Source organism: Silene latifolia, chromosome Y (genome assembly GCF_048544455.1).
Source record: "Silene latifolia isolate original U9 population chromosome Y, ASM4854445v1, whole genome shotgun sequence".
In the NCBI taxonomy this organism is placed as follows: Eukaryota; Viridiplantae; Streptophyta; class Magnoliopsida; order Caryophyllales; family Caryophyllaceae; genus Silene; species Silene latifolia.
In genome coordinates, this window is record NC_133538.1 from 339,858,579 (window position 1) to 339,875,336 (window position 16,758).

The window sequence follows — 16,758 nt, forward strand, 5'->3', positions numbered from 1 at the left end:
AACTTCAACTTTAACTGATCTATGTGTATAGTTAAACTTCTACATAGTGTAATTTCAAAACTCACAATCTTAGCTTAAAAACTTCAAGTTTAGATTACTGTTTATTTTTGTCATAATGGTTTTTAAATTAGTGACTTCCAACTTTAGCTTGATAACCAAATGTTTAATTAATAAATTCATGGGGTGAGGTAAATATTTGTGTGAATAATTGTAGTTGATATTTGAGCTTGGAGCAGAGGTTGCCATTCCTAACAATGGCAGAGAGGTTGAGAGACCTAGAAGATGGGAGGAGGAATCAACGAAAACGTGGAATGTAGTTGTATTTGGGTGGTGCTTTGTTCAATTGTTCTTGTGTATTGGGCTTTTTTTTATTAAAGGACCGGTCTTATGCTATGAGACCGTCCTATTAAACAATTTGTGTTCCTAGTAAATAATCTCATACAAATGACTGGACCAATAAATACGCCATCCAACATTGGTGATGCATTCATAGTACAAGAAAGTGGGCCAAGACAAAACATTTTACCATGAACATCTAATCAGAAATTGGTTCAGTTTCTTCAGTTAAGAGCGGAAACATCAAAATCATTGCAACTAACTCTCATCATACGACAGCAGCAAGTCACATTAAATATTAGTAACAGACTACATTTCACAGGTCACATGTATTCACACTGTTCGCTCACACCAGAAACCCTTCACTTTCAAACCCCTTTTCATACAGGTATGATAATCATCTCCGAGTTGACGCTATTTACCCCGCTGCCATCTAGGAGTAGGCATTCAACAGTGCTTATCAGAGACACTTCCGGGTGATAGCCAACCTGCAGAGATCAGATAAGCACAATCAACGGTGTGATAAGAGTCGTGCCTTGATGGCATTGCATATACTCCCATACCGGTTGTTCCATCATTCAACATGATCACATGTAAAAATGACCGATGAGGGGGTCACCAAGGTTCTTTCAACTTCGAATGTACGACGAGTCGACAAACACATCACATGAAAAAGACAATTGCACAAACTTGGTTATAAAAAAACATGTGATTATTAGAAATTGGTATGACATGATATGCCCCAGACAACCAACCCCAAAATTATATGAAAGCTAGTGTTAGTTACCTTACCTTGAGAGAAGTTGTAGACAGTATTTTTGGCAGCATTATGCCTTATGTGCACAGTCCAAACAAAATAACAATGCTTGAGGGTAAGGTGGTGAACACGACACAGGATGGTTTAGAGTGTTTCATCAGTTAAACATATACATATATACCTTTAAACACAACAAAGTACAAAACTATCTCAATGCCTCACTCAGCTTTAGCCTTTAGCAAAAGACGGGGTAAGAGGAATATGTGTAAGATCCTTAACCCTACAAAGATTGTTTTTGGATGACCATAATAAAAAAAAATAGCATAGAGAATTGCATCGAATGACCACTACAGAAGAAAAAGAAAAAAAAAGTGTGGTCATTGTAGCGAGTCATCTTCCGTTGTTCCTTAATAATCCTCTTTAAATTATTGCTATCTTTGGATTCATTGAAGACGGAAAGATAGACATATACGCCTTCAAACCATAGTGACTTGATCAACATTAAAACAGGTAAATATCTAGAAAGATAGAATCAACACTAAACTGATTAGAGTGGCACAACGGTCACAAGCTTGATATCCGGTGACAAGTATCAAATGGTATGTTACTTGGACTAGTGGGGAATAAAAAGTTCGCTATGTGAATCATTTGTCGAGCTCTAAGAAGGCCATTTTCACAACCTTGTCTAAATTTGGTGATTTTAATTGTGTACGATCACAAACTTAAAGAGTCCCAAGAGGCAAGAGGTAGACAAGGATACTAGAAGTTTGTCCATTGGATCGAAGTCCAAAACATGTGTGATCATACTTTTAAGAGGCAAAGAGTTGAACTGGGACAGGTTGGAAATAAATAGGGTGATAAGTCTAAAAACTAACCCAATTGATTCAGAAATAATGGAACAAGCTTGCTACACCAAGATATAAACCATATCTTAAACAGTCTTAAGATAAATGACACTTGGTTATTTTTATAAAGCATCATAGGAAAGCATCAAATATGTAGGATATAGTTCCCTACATTGTCATGCATCAACAAGAAACAAAAGAGCATCAACCAATTTCATTTGTTACATAGATGATGAAAAAGGTAGGCCAACCATTATTAGATTTGCCTATTAACAAGAACAAGAAGACAAAAGAAAATGGTGATGTTATGCAATCATGGTTGACTTGAGGCAGAGTCGAGGAAAACAATAACAAGTAGCCAAATAGTGTTTCTCTGATTTAAGATTGGTAGTATGTAGACAATTAGACCTTCGAATGTTAAATAAAACGTTTTGAACATGCTTCGCCAACATTTACCAGCAAATGACTGACAAAAAACAACATATAACTTTACTTAAAACCAAATCAACATGACTAATATGAACATGGAACCTGCATGTCAAACCCTTTTCTTGGTCAAGAGTTATTGTATCTACGTTCTCCAACAAGATATCAATCTCCAAGGAGACCAAGCCAAAATGGTATCCTTGGTTACTACTTGCCGATGGCAGCACATGTCTTGTTTCAATTAGCAATGCTTGAATCTCATTTAACTAGAACTTGCCTATTTGAGGTCAGGATTTTGGCTATATGATTTGTTCAATTGAAGTCTCACCTTCGACAATTAGGCGCCAACTTCATAGTGCGCGCAACGTTAACATGATAATAACTCATATGATTGATGGATAATTGTTAGAGAAAATTCATAAGTCCCACCTTTACAACTTTTGTTTTCAAAACTCCCATCTTTTATGAAGACTTTCTTCGAAAATTCCCACCAAAAGCTCATTTTTGTGAAAACAAAAGACTTCGTGCATATAATGCTCTTTTCCTACTTCCAAAATTACTTTTGCACTAAAATAAAGATATTTCATAATGGTATCCGCGAAAAAGAACTTTTTTTCAAAACTCGACTCCCACCTTTACTTTATTGTGCACATTTTCTCTAAAACTCACACCAAAAAGCCCATTTTCCCCGCTAAAAATGACATAATTATGGTGAAAATGGGCTTTTTGTGTGAGGAGAGATACCGTGTAGTAGGGGTGGGGGTTTTGGGGAAAAAAAAAAGTGAGAATTTTGAAAAAGTAGGTGTTATGAATTTTCTCATATTTTTAAATAACTACACCTCTCATTATCCTATTGACATTCATTACAGATCTCAATTCTTGGTAAATAAGGAGTATTGCGATAGGTTTGTCGTGGCTAGAGTAAAAAAAGTCTTACTGGGCAACGACACGCTACTAAGAAATATTGCGATAGGTTTGGTAAATAAGGAGTATTGCGATAGGTTTGTTTCCCCAGTGCCTGAATGGCTCCCGCAAATTGCGGGGTAAGGGAGGGGAGGGGGTCGTGGACATGAATCAAAATTTAAAATTAAAGGTAATAAACAACATGAAAGGGCACACACAACGGACGCGCCACCTTTACGAATGAAGGTGGTGTCAACTGGGCAACGACACGCTACACTTCAAAGAGTTGGGTGTAGTGAAAATTATGCACAAGTGCTAATCAAAATTTAAACATCATTCACCTCAAAAAAAAAAAAAAAATTTAACATCATTGGGGCGTTAGCTTACAAGGTAGTGAACAATATGAAAGGATTATTAGGTTGTCACCCAGAAGGGACGCGCCCCTCTACGAATGAAGGTGGTGTCAAATGGGCCACAAGAAGCGTGCCGCCCCCAAAGTATAAGTGTGGTGTCAAATGTGCAAGGAATTGAATTAGGTTGCATTTTGGAACTTGAACATTGGCTCTTTAATGGGGTAAACAACGAAGGTGGAGAAGGTTATGAAAAGGACTAAAAGAGACCAAGTGGGAGACTAAGCGGGTTGGATTTTAAGCAAGGGTATTAACTAACTCCTTGGAGTTATAAACTTTGGTCTCTGAAAACAGTTGGAGGTTAGAGCATGGTTTTGAATATCGGACCTGGTAAGATCATGATCGCATTTTACCGCATTTTGAGTCAATATTGGTCCATTTAAAAATGTTAGGCCGCGACAAGTGATATTGTAACTCTACTCGAAACCAAAATTCACTATTGTGATTGGCGGTGACCTCAGTAATCATTTTCACCAACAACAATCATGTAGGTGCTAGACGAGACATCTTTGAGAGCGTTCATGGTGGTATTGATTTTGCGAATACGAATAAAGTTGCAAATGGTACATTGAATTTCTCCCAAGTAATAACATTGTATTTTACTCATTTTTAACTCACAATTTAACTTTTATATAGTCGAATTCTAATCTGATTTAATATTATTCAATCGTTTTGGGTTTGAATTGACACATTAATCTATTAGTTTTAAATAATGTTACTCATGCTATTTCTACTACTGTCTTTTTGTCATGTAGGTACCAAATGGAGGGAAAATCGAGAAGCGAACAGATAAGCGAGTATGATAGCCGAGTGAGCCAAACTGACAAAGACCATAGTCAAGGTCGAAGTTAACCTTGACAAATTCCCATTTCACTCACTGAACATTATCCCTCATCTCCTTATTCCCTCACCTTCACCATCAAAACCCAATCAACCAGTACAAGCGACCCACCTTCAACCAGACTTTCCCACAAAGCACCAATGAAGCCACCTGCTCGCCACCTTCGTCCACCAAATTGAGCTACCATGGTTTGAGCTTCTTCACCACAATTGCTAATCCTCTACCCAGGAAATTGCAGCACCACCTTTGCCCACCATGCTCTGCCACCACCCTCAGTTCAGCACCTCCAGGCGGACCACCATACTCCTTCAATCAATCACCCAAACAAAGCCCCAAAATCAACCATACTCTGCAGGCCACCCTCAACCAGACAAACTCACCATAGTTCCCTGCCTTAAACCACCGTGGCCAGCCACCCTGCATCATGCATAACCGTGCCGGAATCAACTCATCACCAGCAGCCTGCATGTCTGGCGACTAACAAACAGTGCCCATCACTACAAGCTGCCACTGTGGGAACTACTACTTGTTGCTGCGTTTTGAGTGACTGAGTTTTGAGGAAAAGAAAAGAAGAAAGGTAGAGACTCCCCGGCACCTCATTTTCATTTAAATTGGTGTTTTGTATGTTCTACATTGACTACTGTTTCATTAAACGTGCTTTACCTGAAGAACAGCAGCTCTTTGGTTTATTAAGGGGCCTCATTTTACTTTTCAAAAACAGTAGGTAGAGGGCAGTAGTAGTAGTTTTAGAAAACCCTTCTCTTATTCCTCTTAATCTCTCATCTTCAAGTTATTTAGGTTGATTTTAGTCACTTAACTATAGGTACTATATTTAATAATCTATATGTATCCGACGCTACATTTGTTCAAGTTTACTTCAAGCTTGGCACTATTTCTTTCCTCTTCCCATTTTATTATTGTTATTTTTCTTAGTTTTACTTGATTTCAATTGTTAATTATACTAATTTAGACCCTGTGCAATGCATGCACGGTATATAATGTTTTTTTTTACTTTTAGTATATTACTTATATAAAATTGGTACCTCAATAATTATTCGCATTTTTCATCATTGTATTTTGCTTTGAGAAAAAAATTTGGAACTGAAAATTAATCAAGAGAATTGAGTAATGAACTTAAATGTGTGTGAAAAAAATATTTTTTATACGACAGAGCCAATGATTTCAATTTATAACTTTTTTCTATTTATTTTGTCACGAAACTAACAAAAGGAGTTTAAAGTTTGTTTTACACGGAGTATGGGTCAAATCATTCTCTAATAATAGCATCAAAAAAAAATTAGCAATTTACATTTTATCAATTTTATTTTATTTTAATTAGAAGCTTAAAAGTTTAGAGAAAATAATATAATTTGATAAAGAAAATTAATTTTAATGAAAAGATAATAATTTAATAAAATAAATTTATCGTTATTATTTTCCTTATTTAAGTGAATGCATTTAATAGTCATTAATTTCTTTATTTAAGAAAACAAATGTATTTAGGACGGAAAAATTTTGAGAACTCTTATTCACTTAATAAATAATAAAGGGATTGAAGTCTTAACGAAATCCAATAGCAAATCCTTATTGTCCTTCGTGTTCGACGCTTATATACTATAACAATCATACCGTACACTTATAGGTGGGAATTTAAAATGTATCAAGTTTGACGTTGTCCGGGAAGGTGTCTAGGATTAATCTTAGTTGTTATTTGAATTTACGACTAGTTTCTTTTGCTATTTGTTTGTTTGTGAACCAGTGACGAAGAATGGAATGCACAATGACGCCATAAAACTCTTGCTTTTTCCCTTTTGTCTTAATGATGGTGCTAAGAGATGGTTGTATTCACATCCTTCTAATAGCTAAGACCTAGCTTAAATCCCTTACATAGCAATGTGCGATAGGAATGGCCAATTTAGGTTTCATGGTGTGGAGGCTGATGACAATACAATGAGCTATTACGACCCTTACGTAGTTTGGTATAGGGACCACACTCATGGATTCATTATCCCTCATGCTACTTATTAACCATCAATGGGGACACTTCAATGGGGAAAGTTCAATATCTTCTATGTTTACTTACTATTGTTTCTTAGGTTATTATATGTGATCCTATAGTATTATTTCAGGCTCATGGATTTGCACATGTTCATATGACATGTGATAAGTATTATTGTCATATCATGCCTCCTAAGGTGCCCCCTCATTTTTGCTCCATGATGACCAACTTTCACAAGCACTCCTCTGGATCTCTCGTACATGTACACTATGCACATGTTCTTCATCCAACCCTAGAAGCAAGGGAAGAAGGTTCAACTAAGGTGGTGATGAACAGTCACTTGATTAAATTGTCCTGGATGACAATAATACTTGCTAACGAACTCGACACTCGACCACTATGTCCTACCAATGAACAAGGTACCTTAAACGGGGAGCGGTTGTGTTGTCTAAGAGGGAAGAAGAAGAATTAAAACAATTTAATGTAATATTTTAGGTGTTGCAATAATCAGGGTTACCGAATTCATAATACGCATAATTCGAATTCGCAATTCGGATTCGCGATTCGTTCAAAATAAGGAATTGAATACGCAAAGTATTACAAAAGAAAACAAATCGTAAATTCGTAATTACTAATACGCTTCATTTACTTGATAAATATGAGATATTAATTAGAGTAATAACTAATTGGAAAAATTTGGAATAAAAGAAATGAGTACAGAATTTGACATGCATTCATTGTTGTGGTTATATGAAATCATCAAATATCACTTTCCTTCATTTTCACAATAAGAAGGCCTAAGGCGGTGGTGGTCTAATTACAAGTAAGCTTTATACTTTTCTAGAGTTCTTCAATCTCCACTATACTTTTAGTATTCAATTTATAAACAATAGAGTATATTATGCGTAATATTTGAATTATATGAACCAAAAATATAAGTCTATCGACTTCGATTCGCTACTTTTTGCGAATTCATATTGAATTTTTAGTTTTTAATACACGAATCGAAATTTTAGAATTCGCTGATATTAATATATAATTCGCGAATTAGTGCGAATTAATTCGAAAACGTATTGCGAATTGATACGGGCGTATTAATTCGCAATTCACACCCTAGGTGAGCGAATTAGGTAACCCTACTTGCATGTATGACATTTAAGTTTTAAGACTTATTGTGTAAACATGTTTGTCCTATCAATGTCATTTTAATGTGTGTAAGCTTTTTATATGAAAACAAGTTGTTCTTCTGACAAATTTCTTGTTTTTTTCTTGTTTTTGTGTTGTGGCTATGAATTATATGTCATTTGAAGTATACATGTGAAGACGTGTTTTGTAATATTTTAGGTGTTTCATGTCTTGACATTTTAGCTCTAAGACTTGTAATCTAAACACCTATGCTAAATACTCTAGAGTGTAAACTTTTTTTTATGCAAACAAGTCGATCTTGTGGCAAAAATTTGATGTGTTAGTGTTATTGTAACAATTTAATGCAATATTATAATGTTTTGCCAAAACTAACACGTTGTCTAAAAAAGAACTTGGCTGAATAGACACGCCACTACCAATAGTGTGTTTACTACGGAAACACGTCAGTGGCAGTGGCGTGTTTGTTTGTCATAGAGGTCAATAGCTACTGACTTCACTTCTGTTGACTCCACTTCTATTGCAGCTTAATAATCACACAATTACTAATGGTGTGTCTTGTAAAACAAACATGCCATTACCAGTGGCTCTGGGCTAACAAAAAAATTTGGGCAACAATACCGTTTTTAAAAGTTTTCAAGTTGGTTAGCATGCAAAGTAAAAGAAGTTGAGAGCAACGGGAAAAATGGCATAATAAAAGATCCAAAAGGAAAAAAAATATGGAAAGTGCATACTCGTGAGCCTCATTACGTGAGTCTTACCTAAAAGGCGCACCTAAAATGCACCGAGGCGCTTTGGCTAGTGCCTCATCCAAGGCGTGCCTTAGGTGGACTAGAGGCACACCTTTTAAACTAAGTCGTGCGCTGGCGGTTGTCTAGGGTGGGCAGTGTGAGGTTGTGTGGAAGGTAGTTGTGGTTGATGATTGTGTAGGAAAAAATGGGTAGTTAGTGGTATTCCCTTTCCTGGAGTAACCAAACAAGAATGAAAGCTTGGGGTAGTCCCTTACCTTTCCGGCTTTCCCCTCATATTCCTCTCTTGCTTCCATTCCCTTACCCTCATCAAACGCGTCGTAAGAGTCTAACACCACCATCTATTATTATTTCCTTCAAATTTTACAAGCAAAGTCACAACCGACCTAAAAATGTTGGAACTTTATAGTACACATATCAATAGTCAATGATAACCATTCTAACCAACTCAATATGAAACATGCACACCCAAAGACAATTTAAGTACATGTGGCAAACAAACAATATTGAATAACAAACCTGTAACAGTAGAGACAATGTTAATATGTATATGCCCCAGTCTCTAGAAATCAAACATGAAAGTTAGAGTCACGACACTGACCTCATATATTGTATTAAGGGAAGCACTTCATTCTCTGTCAAGAGGGGGGCAGAAAAAAGAGGTCAATAGCCATGACAATAACATAGAAAGAAAAAATTATAAAGAACTTTAATATAGCATATTGGTAACTCCGTATTACCCATCTCTCGATTTCAACAGATGACGCAGCAAGCCGTCTTCTTAGAATTGATCTCTCATCTTCACATGTCTCGCCATTAATATCTAGAAGAGTTACAGATATGGTATGGTCACTACTGAGAAGGGGGAGGAATAAAACAGCCGCATGTTTCATTTGTTTGATTTCATGTGTTCTTATGGCCAATTAATGCCCAGGTATACTCGCCACATATCATATGTTACACATTCATCTAAGTTCCAAAGGAATGAAAGATTAATCCTGTCAACAGAAACTAAATACTCTTGATATTAGACGTGAATATAGCATTCCTAGTTAAAGCTCAATTTTATTGTCCATGAATAAACATCCAACTTTTTTTTGCACAACAACAACATTACCCAAGTGCCTTTTTAAGGCACTTGCAAATTGTGGGATAGGGAGGCCGGATGTACGCAGCCATACTCCTATTTTAGCAACACGGAAATGTTATTTTCCTATTAAAGGTTCTGAAAACGAAATACAAAATTATAAAAAGGAGATTCATAGATCATTATAACCACATTCCATACATAACATACATAAAAATAAAAATAAATAAAAAAAAAAAAAAAAAAAAAAAAGGAATAGAGTGATCCAAGTGGAAAATTTATTTATGAACACCCAAGAATAGAAATTAGAAAATTTATTCTCGGAAAGGAGTATCACATGCAGATAGTCATATATGCAGTTGATATAGGCACAACTCTTTACTCGTCATCTATATTCTGACTATTTTGTTTTTGAGAAAAATTTGACTAATAGATAAAGAGTGGAAAAATGGCACCAACAGAACTACTATACGGCACACACAACCACTAACACTATACTTTAGAGGGTTACGTAAATGGACTATAGATTAGGAACATACTTGTTCATTCATATTTGTAAAGGTGGCTCTTATTTCACAAATCTCCTACGAACTAATCCAGAAGAGGTCATAACTATTACTTGATCTTTTCTTATGGTCCATCAAAATGATGATGCAGGCATAAGAAGAAAATACGGTAATAAATAGACAACAAGGAGTATAAGGTGCACAGACATGGAAAGGCAAATGTGTTCCTCACCATAGTAGTAAGAAGACAGGATTGTGATCCGCTCCAGAGGCTGAAAAGGCAAAGGATAAGAAACTAAGACAAGTTTAAACACAAAGTTGAAATTTATTCACTTTTGATCTAAAATTGGAGGAAAGTGGTCGGGAGAGAAGTAGGGGATTGAGACTTTTGTTTGCCTCCAAATCTTTCCTATGTTGGAGGGATTTTAATGTCTTGTACAAGAGAAAATGGATCCCTCCATTTCCCTCCCCACTCCAATACAATCAACGTCGTCAGCTACATGAATCATCCTTTGGAACCGTCAGAGAAGACGAAGTTGGGTAATCAATAGAAAATTCTGTAACGAATTTACAAGGAAAATACTGCATATTTGACAAGGCTGCCTCCTTATATAATGGTGTCCACCGAGTTATTAAAATGTTCCCTCTACGGAACGACCATTATGTAACATAATATCAAGCTGACGTTACGTAACGATCATTATGTAACGAAATATAAAGCTGTCATCCCCCATAATGAAAATTGCGTCACAAAATGCATCGACACACGGCAACTTCACTACGCAAGAAGCATAGAGGTTAGAAACTATAATTAGGGCGGTAAATGAACTGAGCGTGCTCGACAAGCCCTCGGGATCCGCTCGGTCAAAGCTCGGCTCGAGATCGGTCAAACTAAGCTCAAGCTAACCGAGCCTAGCTCGAGCACACTAAGGCTCGGCTCGGGAGCTCGTTTTAGCTCGTTATTTTAAAATTTACTTAAATGTTTTTCAATATATTTACTTAAATTGAATCAATTTTAAAATAAATAAATTAAAATATTAGTTTATAAGATAAAATTACATAATAATTGTTATTATAAGCTAACAAAAAAGATAATATTCTCGTTTGAATTTGAATTTTTAAATCAAAAATTACGTTATAACTAAAATAATGCTCAAAAAAATGGTACGCAAACAAAGCTCGGGCTCGGGTTCGGGCTCGTAAAATAATATATGAGCCGATCCCGAGCCTTGATTTCAAGAGCTCGGGTTCGGGCTCGAACTCGATTTTTACAATATGAGCCGAGCTCAGTCATAGGTATGCTCGAGCTCGGCTCGGCTCCGTTACACCCCTAACTATAATCATGAAGATCAATCTTGATCAAGTTCCAGAAATTGTTTCAGGCAAAGCAAGATTTTTTGCAGATCTGCTCGCTCTATCTCTACGCTTACAAGGACCAAGAGAAAGGAAGTTCAGTCCATCGAATTTGACACCCACTATCATCCACCTTTTAAGAAGATTCGTATTTTCTCTTCAGTTACGACTTCTTGTACTTTTTCATCGGTTATATTCGGTAGCTCGGGGGTATCTAACCCCTCTTTATTTGTATTTTAAATAAACGGTTTGTAGTACCTCCTTTTATTTATGAAAGTTTACTATTGTCGAAAAAAAAAAAAAAATCAAAATCACGATGCACATCTCCATTAATAACACAAAATCAACAGACTGAACACATAAATAACGGGATTCAAACTGACCATCTGTTGGAACAAAACAGGACAGAGTAATAAACAAGTACCATCACGAAGATACCCTCCTTTCTGGTGGGCAACTCTTCAAGTTTGCTTAATGTCTCATCACCTTTGGTGACCTTACCAAAAACTGCATACTGAAGAAATTTGGCAACAACGCACATCAGAAAACCAGGCCTATAAATCATATTGTGCTTCAAAAATTTCAAGAAGTCAACATACTTTTCCATCAAGGTGAGGTGCATTATTAAAAAGCATGGAAAAGGAAGATGATGCACTATCAGGATCTTCATACCTACAACAGGCATTAGATTTCAAGGGAATAAGGTACATATCTATACAATGGACAAGCACACAAATCCATAGCCTAAAGCATGATATGGATGAGACAGTATGTAACAAATAAGTCAACAAGGTTACTTTTAACCCTTTTAAAACAAAACAAAAAAAAGCATGACCCAGGACATGCTTTGAAGTAGTAGAGAAGATGGGACTAGCAGCACCTGCAGCCTCCAAACCCAGTTTAAGGAAATATAATTGCAGCAGAAGAATGTTAGTTTGGATGTGTCATAGTGGTTGTAAGGTTTATGTACTCTATTTTAGTGAGGTCTGAGTTTGATCCTTCCTAGAACCTTCTAAGTGTTTTTATTAATTCTGAGCTGACATTGATGGAACAGTTCAGAGGCAAGAGGATGAACATTGTAACTGAGGCGGCCATGGAGGCTCCAGCTTAGTCTTTCTTAGCAGCATTTTCTATATAATTTGTAATAGACCTCGCTGCATCGTGTTCGTGGTACGCGCCTGAACCCTAACTCAAACTATTTAACTTTCTTGTGACCCAACCCGACTTTCTTAACACGATTATTTTTAAACAGCGCAATTTCATCCAATTCAACCCACCTAACCCATTTAACTTGAATGACATGTTTAACCCGTCATTAAAAAAATGTAGGATTTCAACATTTTGTTTGGATATCTTTTTATAGCTTGGTTTAGGCCATATATGATAATGGGTCCTATGGGTTAATGGGTTAACATGACATCCAAACCTGATTTCAACCTATTTAACTAAACGGGTTAAAACACTAACCCGACTCATTTACCTTTCGTGTCGTGTTCATGTCGACTCAAATACTTAGATGGGTTAAAATGTCTCAAGCCGAACCCGTTAACTACGTGTCGCGTTCGTATCGGGTTATCGGGCGAGATCACTAGTTGCAAGCTCTAATTTGTAACGTTTTCTTTTGTTTTTTATTTTTGCCCCCCATCCAAAAAAAAAAAAAAAAAGAGATTATATTATATTCAAAAATCAATGTAGAAGACTTGAGTACGTAGAAGCAGCAGATACAAAAACAGAACATACCCCCAAGTATAGAAACAAAAAGGTAAGGTAATAATCACCTTCCCATGGAAAGGATTCCCCTAACATGTTTGACCATACTAAATTCACCAACAACCGTTTTCTCAGCTTCCGTCCTCTGGTCAGCATTCATTGGTGCTGTCCTTCCTCCTAAAACATCAGCAACTTGAGCTACAAATCCCTTATCGACCTGTCCAAGCAGATAAACTTTACATCATATTCTAATTTAATGTCAACAGGTTTAAACAAAATCAAGGCAAGATTAAAAAGTCAACACCTCACCCGAAAGAAGTGATTGGTATTGTAGCAACCCAAGCGAACAAGTTTGAAAATGTGTTCAACTGTTTTAGGAGCCACGGTAGGATAGAATCCAAATTCAATATCTCCATAAGTTGTCTGTCATCAGTAAGAATGTCGGAGTTATTGAAACTTGAAACGCACGCCGAAAGAAGGTTATTCCCCTAGGTCTGTACTCATCACTTACGTAAAAGAGAAAATCAAATCCCAGATCATCACCAAATATAGTAAACTTGATTCTATAATCCATATATTCGAATTTTCTATGTGGAACTCTACCCAGGTAGCACAAGCGGCAAATGGAAATCTATAGGCGACAAACTCACAAGTAGAGTTGCCAATATGTTCGAAACTATAAGCTTTTCTAGATTGAGAGTTATCCTTATGAGATTATTCATGTTCATACTACGTGTGAGTAAACTTAAATCAATACGGATTGAACGAAAAAGAGCATTTTCTCAATAATCAATAGTTATTTAAAAAGCCTGAAACTTTATCAAATGCGACAGAATCAAGATCAACCATATTCTTGAAAATGTAATAATTACGATCAACTGATCACCAATATTTGAATGTGATTAGAATAAATGATCTGGGTAGACGCAACCCTAATTTCAACCAAACCATATTGCAAAACCCAACTTTACCATTATAAAAAAAGCTGCAGTTTCACCAAAATTTCCCAATGTTGTACAGAATGAATATTAGTTACAATAAATGTATAAAAAACACGCAATACCAAATGATGAGTAAAACCATCCAAATTTTGAGTAATTTTGTTACCAAATGCAAGTCGTAAGATTAAAGATTAAAAAAGATAAGGGATGTGAAGATAATTAAGAGACATTTGATGTTACCTGGAAAACAACACGAGATGATCCAAGTTGGGGTTGTTCACCAAGTCCAAATGTGAGATTGACGATTAAGAAACCCAGAATTATGAAGGTCTTTTGAATCCCCATCATTTTTCACTGCTTAGTTTGGTTGTAGGTAGGAAGTTCCATTAATCACATGATTTTAGAATCACTAATTGTTCTCTAAGATTACTCTTATAATAAGACCAGCCCAATTCAAAATTGGCCCAACTTTCTCTTCACCTTACTCAATCAGCATCTTCTTTGGTGCTTCCTCTCTTTTGCTAAGCCTCCCTGCTAGACCACATATCAATGCCCAAAAATACTTCTTCTTCGTCCAGACCCCACTGTGTGTTCCGCCCAAAATAAATGATCGGCGATTGTGTTAAGACATATTTGTTGATGATGACATGTCCAATTTAATCGTGTTTCTAAGTGTACCTTTTCAGGTTTACTGCACAACTCAAGCTTGGATTAAGATGTGTTGAATTGTTGATCACCCAAAGATTTAAAGTCAATTGTGTCATCTAATGTACAAGTTAGGGAGTAGAGTATTTAAATGCAATAATAACAGTCAAGACTACTGCTACTCTTGCAAGTAACAATATCCTGGACTGTTACCTTGGTCTGTAACACTTGAAACTCGGTTTCATTTTTCGAAAATCCTTTTTATCACTTTAAATGGCTTGGATTTAAATGACAACTTTCAGATACCTTTTTAAAGAGTTGGGTTTCTAGAAAAAGGTTTAGCTAATTATCAATTCAAATTGTTTCCTCCTTTGTACCAAATTGTATCCTTGATTTTTTATAAAACAAAGTTTGCTTTATGCTATTATTGTCCAAACTTGTCATGTTGTGACTTGTTTTCTATTCTTTGTTTTCTGAAAAACCAAAGGCTTATTTTGGATAATTACAAACCTACTTTTCTTCTTTTATTTCTTAAAAGAGTGCTCTCTTTTGTGCAAGTTTGGGAAAGAGTTAATCTTCATCACATGTGAAGACTTTTGATTTACAAAACCCTAGCTTGCTTACCCTCTCTATAAAAGGAGTGTCTCTTCTCACTTCTTCCTTAAGACTTTTCTGAGAATTTAATTGAGTTTGCAAAATTGCTTTCAAGTTTAAAAACCGTTTTAATATTTTGCAAAGCTTTCAAAGTCTTCAAGTGTTACAGTCATAACAACCGTTGCTTTAAGTACTAAACTCTCTCACTTATGAACCGTTTGATCTTGTAAGTTGTCCATATCAATACTTGTTAAGAATCAGTCCGTGGAAACTTGATCCTTATAAACGTTCTAAGTTAGAGTGTAGAGTTCATAGACGGAGTAGTCTTAGAACTCGTGTCGCAACCGGAGTAGGTTGTTGGTCCTTTTGTTGTTAGTGTTTCAAAGTAGTCAGAGTGATTACATCACTTATCAATAAAAGAAGATTGGACGTAGGCCTTTAGAGTGTCGGCCGAACCAATTCAAAATCATTGTATTGTTTATCTCTTCGCTTTTAATTCCGCTGCAACTTATTTGCTCGTTTTCCTTTTACGATTTTGTTAGTAACAGTCTTGGATACTGTCACTCCTGGTCTTCTGTTTCACTTCATAAACTAAGACTATCGTGTAACAGTCAGAACAACTGTTACCTTCAAACGTCACTTGTTTCTTCGAGCTTCCGTGATACACACTTAATCATTTCATTTAAGTGATGTATCCATTTGCTCTTAACATTGTTCATCAACTTATCTTTAAACAATAGAGATTTAAGTTGCAATTTCAGTTAAACTCATTCATCGTTTTTTAATATAACATTTGCAAAGCCATCAGTAACAGTCTGTCTCACTGTTGCTCTAGTCAGTTCAACAATACGCCTTTTAACTTTCATTTAAAAGGGGTGTTTGTTAGATACTTGAGATATCATTTCATTTGACTAACTTAAATCAATTAAGTTTAGTCAAAACTTTTAAAAAGTACATAATTCACCCCCTCCCCCTCTTAGGTACTTAGAATCCATAAACTCTTCAATTGGTATCAGAGCCTCGTGCTCTTGATCAAGGCTAATGGCGCTTAGAGTTTGATTCTTGGGTAATGGATTTCGAAAAACACTCCAAGATCCCGGTCTTTACTGGTGCGAATTTTGGATGGTGGAAACTCAAAATGGAACATTACATCAAAAGTATCGACTATCAATATTGGACCATCATCCAAAATGGACCTCTTGTCATTGAGGAAACCGACATCCTAACCGGTTTCACCAAAATCAAAGAGGAAAGAAATTACAATGAAAATGATTTCAAATTGCCGAAAAGAAGTCCAAGGCAATGTCGATTCTTCAACGTTGTGTTAGTGAGGGGGAAGTTAGTCGAATCTCTGGATGTCCTACGGCAAAATTTATTTGAGACTCTCTTGCACTTGCTTATGAGGGGACTTCCCAAGTTAGAAAACACCGTATTGGCCTTCTCATGCAACAATATGAGATGTTTGGAATGTCAAAGGACGAGTCCATAAATAGCTTTTCTTCACGTTTTTCTT

General features: G+C 36.1%; 1 protein-coding gene across 2 annotated transcripts; it reads right to left on the minus strand.

Moving 5' to 3' along the window:
• Positions 1–520: 520 nt before the first annotated feature.
• On the minus strand, positions 521–14,525 carry LOC141626330 (peptidyl-prolyl cis-trans isomerase CYP23-like). Of its 2 annotated transcripts, XM_074440202.1 has the most exons (9): positions 14,247–14,525; positions 13,375–13,488; positions 13,134–13,282; positions 11,955–12,027; positions 11,780–11,869; positions 10,235–10,274; positions 9,150–9,232; positions 9,011–9,044; positions 521–824 (listed from the first exon to the last, which is right to left on the minus strand). In XM_074440202.1, the coding sequence occupies exons 1-8, from the start codon at positions 14,352–14,354 to the stop codon at positions 9,024–9,026; spliced, it is 678 nt and encodes a 225-aa protein (XP_074296303.1). In that variant the 5' UTR covers positions 14,355–14,525; the 3' UTR covers positions 521–824; positions 9,011–9,023. The 2 variants fall into 2 exon arrangements, with proteins under 2 accessions (XP_074296303.1, XP_074296302.1); XM_074440201.1 differs by lacking the exon at positions 9,011–9,044 and having other exon boundaries at positions 9,118–9,232; positions 14,247–14,524.
• Between the last annotated feature and the right edge of the window lie 2,233 nt (positions 14,526–16,758).